Source organism: Medicago truncatula, chromosome 2 (assembly GCF_003473485.1).
Source record: "Medicago truncatula cultivar Jemalong A17 chromosome 2, MtrunA17r5.0-ANR, whole genome shotgun sequence".
Classification (NCBI taxonomy): Eukaryota; Viridiplantae; Streptophyta; class Magnoliopsida; order Fabales; family Fabaceae; genus Medicago; species Medicago truncatula.
The window spans coordinates 34,641,255-34,651,753 of record NC_053043.1 but is presented as its reverse complement, the minus strand read 5'-3'; the positions used below and the strand labels follow the sequence as shown (position 1 = coordinate 34,651,753).

At 33.7% G+C, this 10,499-nt stretch overlaps 1 protein-coding gene across 1 annotated transcript; it reads left to right on the top strand.

Moving 5' to 3' along the window:
- Positions 1–4,118: 4,118 nt before the first annotated feature.
- LOC11407206 (scopoletin 8-hydroxylase) lies at positions 4,119–10,027 on the top strand. Its single transcript, XM_024776145.2, is given in 3 exon segments — positions 4,119–4,866; positions 8,040–8,382; positions 9,317–10,027. Coding segments are annotated over 3 exon segments (897 nt in total). The 5' UTR covers positions 4,119–4,378; the 3' UTR covers positions 9,383–10,027.
- The last annotated feature ends 472 nt before the right edge of the window (positions 10,028–10,499 follow it).

The following is a 10,499-nucleotide window of genomic DNA, read 5'->3' as shown; positions in this document are numbered from 1 at the left end:
CAACGCACAGACAAGTTTTGGTGCGGTGGCTGCCGGTGAAATGCTTCAATTGGGAAATTTATTTAGGGGTTTTGATGAGAAATCTACGGAGAAGAAGATTATGAACTTACTTTCACAAATGACACCCATGATGGCCGGAAATCGAGAGATAAGGTAAAAAAGGGGTTTTTTAAATCTCAGTAATCTTGAAAAAAAATTAGGTTGTTTTTAAAGAGGAGGAAGAGAGGAGTTCAAAGGTGTTGGTTTCATGGCTAATAGATGTCGGAGTATGTAGATCGGTCATCGTGAAGGTGGGTGGTTGTGGTGGTGTTTTTCGTGGAAAAGAGAGATCGAAGAACAGAGAGGAGAAAATAAAGGAAAGATTTCTCAAGTGAGAGAAAATAGAGGAAAAGACATTGTATGCTAGGGATTACAGGCTTTGCTGACCGAATTCAAGGCTTTGCAGTTTGCCAAGGGCATCTAGTCGCACAACCCTTGGCAAATGTCTGAATCGTACTGCATTTTCTGACCATAGAGGAATCAAAATCTTCTCGTTTGAATTTCAATTCCCTCCATGCATTTTGCCACGACTTCTGTGAGGGGTTGCCCCTGGCAAATTTGCCAGGAGTTCTTGCTCCTAGCATTATTTCATGACAATATGCAACATTTCTTGTAGTGGTTCTTTGTTTCTGCTTATTGCCATAAGAAGACAAAATGTACTACTCATAGTCTGATAGCGACCTTTCTTCAGAAGACGACAAACTGGTCAGAGTCTTCAATTGTTAACTTGGTCTTGATATGTTTGGGTCCTTCAAAGTCTTCATTCTTTCAGGTGCTTATGGTCTTCAGATGCTTTTGATCTAAGTTTATCTTATTATTAGAACGTTTACTTTCTTCAGACCTTTTTCCTAGTCTTTAGCTTCTCACTAACTTCAGACGCACTCTTAAGCTTTCAATATTGATGTTTCAGACCCAAAACTTGATTTAAGAATAAGAATTTAATCTATTGTCCTGCATTCTTGAACACACATTACTATATTCAATTGTTCTTTTCTATTTTGTGTTCATCAAAAGTTCATAAACATTGTACAAAACCCATTTTGGTTCAACACGTGTGACATATAAGGGAAGGGAAGAGTGGCACACTTGGTATTTGAGAGAGAGAGAGAGAGAGAGAGAGAGAGAGAGAGAGAGAGAGAGAGAGAGAGAGAGAGAGATGTAAAGAATAAGGGAAAAGTGGACTAAATAAAGGGTTATGGTATTTTGTAAGTGAAGGAAGCCAATGAAAGAGAGACACATGTAAGTATTAGTTGGACCGCATAAATATAAGCAGTTTGGTGCCTATATGATGGATTAGGGTTTTTAGCATACAATTCAAGGATAGAGTGTTAGAACGGGAGATCCACTTTATTCTCTAACCTCAGATGTCTCGCTCAATTAGCTATAAATAAATTATAATAGAGTGTTAGTACACTCGGATAGTGTGTGTGATTGCAACCCTTGCCTGATGTGCAAGTGTATGCCGCTGAACAGATGCCACTCTGGATAACTTGAGAGCTCACCTACAAGCTCAAGGTGAAGCACATCAGAGATTTAAAGCAAGGTTGGAAAATACAATCAAGAATATTGCTCTAGACAAAATAGTAGATTGATCAGATTCACACCACTCTGTCCAGTATGAAACCTTAGCTCGTAAACAACCTTAGGATTTTAACTTTTTTATGCATGTTTGCATTTTTACTTGAGTGCACTTGTTGATGAAAAAGTAGATGCTATTATCGTTGAAGCACATCAGTTTTTGTTGATGAAAAAATGGAGAGTAACATCTTAGCCTTACATTTTTATCGTTGAAGTAATTATCTAGAGTTAAAGCGAACAACATATTAATTTTTGGTTAAAAAAGTAGATGCTATTATGCAGTTACTTTTGTGAATTAATTTTCTGGACTTTAACGTTACAACTTAAACTCAGGAAAGGCTTACAAACCTCATTCTAAGTTAAGCCTTTTTCAAATTGAGAAATTGTTCATCAAAATGCTATTGTATAAAAATGTTGGTGTTTGTCATCAATAAAAAGGGGGAGATTGGTAGACCAAAACTAGTGAAAAGAACAAATGTTTTAACAACAAGAAGACAATATGTGAAGTTAGAGTTGTCTAATGTGTGTTTAACTTTGCATGAAATTTTAAGTGTAAAAGTGAAGTACTGCCTTTGAAAATGTAGTTAAAGCTCTAGACCAAGTCAAAATCTTGGACATGAAGTCAAGGCTTTGTACTACCGGTTAATGCTCTGGACCTTGATGAGCTATGTGTTGTAGGTAAAGGCAAGACTCTGCATCAAGATTAAGGTCAACTTTATGTAAGTCAACGTTGTTGTACAAGCCTCTAGAGTGAGATCTTCTATACCAACATTTGACTCAAGGATTTGTTATTGATGCACATAGCATTTTTTTTTTTTTACATAATATTTTCTTAGAAAGGAATAAAGTTCACTCTAACGCAAGCCAGGGAATTATGCTGCTTAGTAGCATCATTGTTGAAAATGAATGACTGATGGGCTGAACACATTTCTTCAGGGTGATTTTGCATTTAATCAGGCATTCAAAGGCAAAGATTTCTTCAACAACGTTCATCTCAAATTGAGTACTATTTAAAGGACCAAGTTTGATTGAAGAAGATTACGACACTCAAGCATATTCACGTACATACATACAAGTATAACATGTTCATATATACTATTATAATATGGATCTTGTTAACGAGTGTTCTAAGGTCACTCTTTAAGGATTCCTAATTAAGAAAATGTTTATTGAAAAAATCAAATAGTTCAATTTCTAATGCATTAAATTCATCAACTTCTATAAAATCTTACAAAAACTTACTATTTAAAGTTGTTAAAAAGTATCCTTAGGGCACTCGTTAACATTTCCCTTATAATATATACATACTTGTTCATAGTATATACCTTTTTCTAGAAAAGTCAAAAGAAAATCTATAAAGAATACACTCTAAGTGTATTGTGTTTCATATATGTTTACTACTCATAGAGTTTGTGTAAACATTACTCCCTCCGTCCCGAATTAGCTGAGCCATTTTTTCATTTCACACATATTAAGACAAATGTATAAATAAAGGAGAGAGAAAATGATTTTAAGTGCTCTTGTTAAGTATTGGTGCATTCTCCACTATCATAAATGCAAAATGAAATATATTGAATTGGAAGTTGTGAAAGTAGTATTAATTACAGTTATAAAGAGAAAGTAATTAATATTGTATTGAAAAGTGAAATGACTCAGTTATTTTGGGACACTTTTTATTTGCAAATGTCTCAGTTATTGTGGGACGGAGGGAGTATATTTTAGTAAACAACTTGTTGTTTTTATACATCTGGATTGAGATTAGGAAGTCCTCTAGGTTGAAGCAAGGAAATCCAACACCTAGTTGTCTTAGTGTAATTGTTGTAATTAGTTATATATACATACTTGTTCATAGTATATACCTTTTTCTAGAAAAGTCAAAAGAAAATCTATAAAGAGTACACTCTAAGTGTATTGTGTTTCTTATCTGTTTACTACTCATAGAGTTTGTGTAAACATTAGTAAACAACTTGTTGTTTTTATACATCTGGATTGAGATTAGGAAGTCCACTAAGTTGAAGTAAGGAAATCCAACACCAAGTTGTCTTAGTGGAATTGTTGTAATTAGTTATATATACATACTTGTTCATAATGTATACCTTTTTCTAGAAGAGTCAAAAGAAAATCTATAAAGAATACACTCTAAGTGTATTGTGTTTCATATTTGTTTACTACTCATAGAGTTGTGTAAACATTATATTTTAGTAAACAACTTGTTATTTTTATACATCTGGAATGAGATTAGGAAGTCCTCTAGATTGAAGCAAGGAAATCCAACACCAAGTTGTCTTAGTGGAATTGTTGTAATTAGTTGATTACAATCAAATCTCTTAGAAATGCAAGGAGACTGAACTAACTTCGGATTATGGTGGAAAAAAAGATAACTTTGTTGTGCCGTTTTTTATCCTTTATCGATTTACTTTCAGTCGTTACTTAATTGTCTATTTGTGTTCATAACAAGAGATTCAAAATGTGGCCAACCCAATTCAAACCTCAATTTTCTAATGTTTTTCTCACCTTCATCATTTTTGCGTAGGGACCTATTTGGGTGACTTCTGGCAGGGGTTACGTACGCAGCTTGATTTCTCATTAGTAAACCAGTAATTGAGTGGCCATATTTATTTGTTGCTTTATCACCAATGTACCTCTCGGTCCTACTAAGTGTCAGATAAAAGCTTAACCATTATATTTTTCCTTCTCTCCTTTTCATCATAGAAATTTGCTCAGTGTCCAACATACTATCACAAAATAATTGGACATTTTCATGGCTCCAGTTTTCAACTCTTCAAAATCAATGTACAATTTTGTTGTACGAGAAGGGAATGGAATCAAAGGCTTGGTAGATTCAGGTTTATCAGAAGTTCCAAAGATATACATACAACCCATAAACAAAAGAATCAACAAACTAGACACAAAACCATGTGATATGCCACCAATTGACTTATCAAAGCTCAATGGAATAGAACATGAAAAAGTGGTGGATGAGATTGTTAGAGCAGCTGAAACTCTTGGATTTTTTCAAGTAGTGAATCATAGTGTTCCTTTGGAGTTATTGGAATCACTTAAAGATTCAGCACACACATTTTTCAATATGCCACCAGAGAAGAAAGTAGTTTAAGGAAAAATTTTAAAGATGAGATATGGGACTAGCTTTGCTCCTGAGAAAGAAAATGTGCTGGAATGGAAAGACAATATTGTTATGGAGTATGGTAGTGATGAAGATGCTCTTCAATATTGGCCTAATGTGTGCAAGTAAGTGTGTTTATTCTCTCAACTGCACAACTAATTACTTCTCTTTATATTAATACTTTCTCAGCTGATACATTAACTTTTATGGAATATGTGAATAATCTTGCTCTTATTCTCTAAAATATAGCATTAAATTTGTTTTAGTGGGACTAATTCAAGTCAAAACGAATAATAGTTGTAGTAAAAAAGTGGTGAACAAGATGTTGTTCTATCGTTTGCTTGTGTTTATAACTGTCATCCATGTTGTTTTGGTTGCTTTGATTTATTTGCTCCACACATCAAATATATTATCGGTGTGATTTTTTAACGAATTCACAACAATTGGCGCCCATGGTGGGGAAAGGATCAAACAATAATCAAGTATCATTGGTTCAAAAGTGGGATACTAAGAAGTTTACCGGAGATAATGATTTTGGGTTATGGAAGGTAAAGATGGAAGCGATGTTAATATAAAAAAAAGTGTGAGAAAGCGTTGAAGGGTGAAGGTGCGTTACCTGTCACCATGTCATAAGCAGAGAAGACTGAGATGGTGGACAAGACCAGCAGTGTCTCGGGGATACAGTTTGGAGTTATGCAGTGAAGGAACCAACCGCGGAATCGATATGATCAAAGTTGGAGTCGTGGTATATGACCAAATCTTTAGCTCATCGACAGATCCTAAAACAAAAACTTTACTCATTCAAGATGGTAGAGTCAAAGGCCATCATGGATCAACTTACGGAGTTCAACAAAATCCTTGAAGACATGAAGACTATTAAGGTGCATCTTGAGGATGAAGATAAAGTTATACTCTTGTTGTGTGCTCTACCGAGATCTTTTAAATCCTTCAAGGATATCATGCTCTATGGCAAAGAAGGCACATTGTCAACTTAGAAGAAGTTCAAGTGACTTTGAGAACCAAGGAGATGACCAAGTCCAAGGACTTGAGAGCTGATGAAAACGGTGAAGACCTAAGTGTTTCAACAGGGAATTGTGGAGGTAGAGGTAACCGGGGAAAGAGTAGTACCAAATTAAAGTTTAGGTGCTTTAACTGTCACAAGATGAGTCACTTCAAGAAGGATTGTCCGGAGAACAATGGTAACTCCGCACAAATCGTCTCCGAAGATTATGAGGATTCAGGTGCTTTGATGGTGTCTCGTTGGGGTGATGAAGAAGGTGATGTTTCTCACCTTGTGAATGATGACTTGTAGAGTGGTGGTCGTCTAGAGAGATGTTAAACACTCAACATCAGTCTGGAGAGGCGGTGGGAAAAATACTCATGATCAGTCTGAAGAGGTGGAGGTAAGAATACTCGTGATCAACCTTTGAGGTGGATTTGCAAGGTGAAAGCCATAGTGGGTGTACGCATTTGGAAGTTGAGGTAGAGAAAGCTCAGCTTAAGGTGGAGTTGATGACACCTGGAATATTGGTACGACTATGGAGACCTAGGGTGCTATTCTCTAGTTGTGAGCAAGGTAATTCTTCAAGAGGATGGAAGGCATTCCGGGGTTTGAAGAATGTATGGCATGACTTGTGGGATTATCGAAAAAGCCAAGGGTAATTAGAGGCAAGTGAATCTTAAGGAGTATGGATTTGATCACTCCGAGAGCTGAAGGTTTATGGTGTAAATAAACTTGTAGAACTACGTAAAATTCCTAGTGTAGTTGGATGCAAGGATGGTCTTCAAGAAGGCGGAAGGCATTCCAGTGGTTGAAGAGGTTGGGTGGAAGCTTGTGGAGCTACTTGGTGTAGTTGTAAACAAGGGAAGATGAAGCATGGAGAGAGCAGCAAAGCGATTGATGGTTAAATTGGCATTGTCACTGATTAAGAGTCAAGGTGGAGAAATGTTGAAATTGACTCAAAATTTGATAGATGAAGAATATTGTTGCTAAAACTATAAAAGATTTGTTTCAAATATATTTTGTTTTGAAAATATATTTATGGACAATAAATATATTTTTGTATCGTGTGAAGGAAGATTTGATGCAAATATATTTTGAAAGGGAATATTTGATGCATATATTCTTTCACCGAAGGAGAAAAAAAAAAGTATCTTCAGCGTGATATTCGTTCCACTATAATGATATGTATCTCTACAAAGAGATATCAAAAGGGTTACAAGAATCAGTCTTCAATCCTAATAGTGTTTCTCTCCTTCAGCACAAAATATATTTGCATCAAATATATATTTGAAACAAATCTTTTATATTTTTAACAACAATATTCTTCATCCATCAAATTTTGAGTCAATTTCAACACAAGAGATCCATACATAATAGTTGTGTTCATCATCCAATCAATTAATGGTAAATAATATTATTGTATTTTGTTAATTTATGATTGTGCACTTCTTTACTTAATCAAATAGCTAATTTTTTTTAGAAAAAGCATCACATAAATTATGCAGGTTCCATTATTTTATTCAGAAAAGCAAACATCAAGACACTGTTAGCCAATATTTTTAAAAGGTTATCATTTAATGCAGTCAAAATAGGTTGACCTTATCATCGAAGAAATTGTTTTCTCATTCCTATCGAAGTTAGACTTGCTGAAAAAGCTCGAAAGCATGTGTTTAATTCGACAGGCGAAAAGTTATCGAAGGACAGTTTTGTTGTGGTTCAGATAAGGTCAAGCAACAAACATTTTCAAGACATTCGAAATTCAAATCGAATGGATAAGTATCGTTAGTTTACTGCAGTTATAGTTTTAAATTCAAATCTAGGCAGTTATTTCTATTTGTAGAAATAGTAGTTTTCCTTCAGGAAAAAAGGTCACAATTCTATCATACAAAAACTTACACTCAAATTATCCGCATGGAAGAGAGAAATGAGTCACAAGTTGCAATGTATGAACATGTGTACCAATTTACATTCAATCAATATAATTTAAGTTCATTTCCTTAAATGTCTTTGCAATTTACAACTTAATTGTTTCTTTTGAGCAATTCATTTATCGTTAATTACACCGGTTTCGATTGGGTTCAACTGAGTTGAATTCAATTACCTTTTTACTTTCTTTTATTTATCACATTCTTCAAGAATAGCATTAAATTTTTGGAAAATAACAAACACAATATGTCCCTAAGATTTACTGTTGATCTTGCAAGTAAATATTTTTAAACTAGCGGTTGTTTACCAAAATTCAGTGTAAACAAACACGTAAGGGTCTAGTTAAATTATTTCTTTCCATTTTTGCAGGGAAGTTGCACTTGAATATTTCAAGTTATCATCAAAGATAGTAAGAGACATTTTAGAAATATTAATTGGTAAACTAGAAGTGAAAGTAGATGACTCAAAAATTGAAAGTCTTATTGGTTTGAAGACGGTTAACATGAACTACTATCCAGCATGCCCAAATCCAGATCTTACTGTGGGTGCAGGGCAACATACAGACACAGGGAGCATCACAGTGCTGCTTCAAGATGGAGTTGGTGGCTTGCATGTCAAAGTCGAAGATGACAATGATGTTGGACAAGGAGAATGGCTGGAAATTCCACCGATCCCTGGAGCTTTAGTCATCAATGTTGGTGATGCTTTACAGGTTTGATATATTGAATATAAGATTGAAGTACATATTCATTTTTCGTAAGTATAACTCAAATGATAAAAGACTACAAAGACATTTGATATATCGATACGCGTGTTGGAAACAATGTTTTTCCACTTCTTAACATTTCGCGTCTTTGAATATCGTTGAAAGGCTTCTGAAAATTACAAAACAAAAAGGTTTTTTCTAAATTACTTTTGAAGAATGGTGGATAATTTACCCACCAACTAATGAAAATGAGCAATTTATTTCTGGGGTCAAGATAGTTCATGAATATGTGCTTATGTGACTAATGTGTATTGGTTGAGGTAAATTACTCATCATTCTTTCATGGGTAGCCTAGTTGCCATCAAACAAAAAATATACGTAACTTCAAATTTTAAAAGCATGTTTGGAAGAAAGAATTTTACAAAGTAATATAATTTTAGAAGATAATTCAAATTTTTTAATATAAATTAGTTTGTTTGGATAGTATTAAACTTGTTGACATATAACTCATTTGATGGGTTGCACTTGGTGGGCTCCTATAATATAAATATATCATTTTACATATAGAACCATGAATATGTACTAGTGAACTATGGTAATATAGATACCAATTACTACCTCAGTTCTTAAATATAGGACTCTTTTGTCAAAATTACGGAGATTAAGAAAGTTAATTGTAGTATTAAATTTGTATATAATTAGTATTGTTTTTACAATTTTATCCTTAAGAGAGAGAGTTAATTTATGTTTTCAGCATAATATTTATTGTTGATTGAAGAAAAAGATTCAAAATAAATAAGAGTATGTTAGTAAATAAATAATTAATGTATTTGAAAATACCAAATGAGTCTTATAAAAAGGAACAATTTTTTTTCTCAAAAGGGTCTTATAATTAGGGACGGAGGTAGTACTAATAACCCTTTTGCTATTTTAATTTAAGATACTAAGCAATGGAAAGTACAAGAACTGTGAACATCGAGCAATGCAAAGGAAGGAAGACTCTTGATTTTGCAAAGATCAACTCTGGTTAACTCTATAAATTAAAAAAGTATGACATGAACCAATAATTTATGTCTGTATCCTCATCTTGCGATAAAGAATCATCAATATTGTATAGAATATTAAACTTTTAATTCATCTTGTGGTAAAGATTGAATAATATATGTGGGAGTTATAAATTTGATCGTCATCTTGAGATACCCCAAACCAAACCAAACATTTTAATTAAATGAACTTTGAATTGACTATGTTTACCGTTTAGTTATTTGAATGATTCGATCATCATTTTATCTCCGCTAGACCACCAATTTGATTCATAAGAACAAAATGAATATGTTAGTTACCAACTTTTTCTATTGTGTGAATGGGTGTGGTGCTACGTAAACAACTTATCAATTGCTTTTGGATTGTAATTTTTTAAGCAACATTTGGCAACATGTTCGTCACTCGATTGGTTTCTCTTCGGTTGATATTTCAGTTCATTTTATTCGGTTTGGCTATTTAACCGGCGTATTAGAATATGTATATATTCATTGTTTGACTTGTAAATATTGATTAGTTTTATTTTTTTTTGGTCAAGTAGTCTAGGGGCTGGATTCACGCACATTATGTGATTTTCAAAATAGGTTTGACACTAGTTGTAAATATTTCACAAATTATACCAATACAAATCAAGGAATTATATTCTTAAATGGTATCAGAGCAACGGGTTGGAATCATACTGAAACTCAGTGTGTGCACTTAAACACCGAAATTAAAAAATAGTTATGGATGATGAATATAATACTCTAATTAAGAATAAGAGGTGTAATTTAGTACCAGGACCACCTGATGTTAATGTAATCAAATTTATGTAGATTTTTAGACATAAAGAAAAATCTGAAAAGTTCTTTTGAGAGATGTAAAGCTCGATTTGTAGGTGATGATGCAAGTCAACATGTTGACATTGATTGTGGTGATACATTTAAGTCCAATTGTTAAACCAGCAACAATTGTTAAGTCCAATTGTTAAACCAGCAACAATTTGGTCTGTCCTTGGTATTGTTTTGCGGGTGAAGATCCTCTCCATTTGGCAAAATAAATGGAGTTTTGCAAGTTGAAGAGAGATAGACACAAAAAATAGA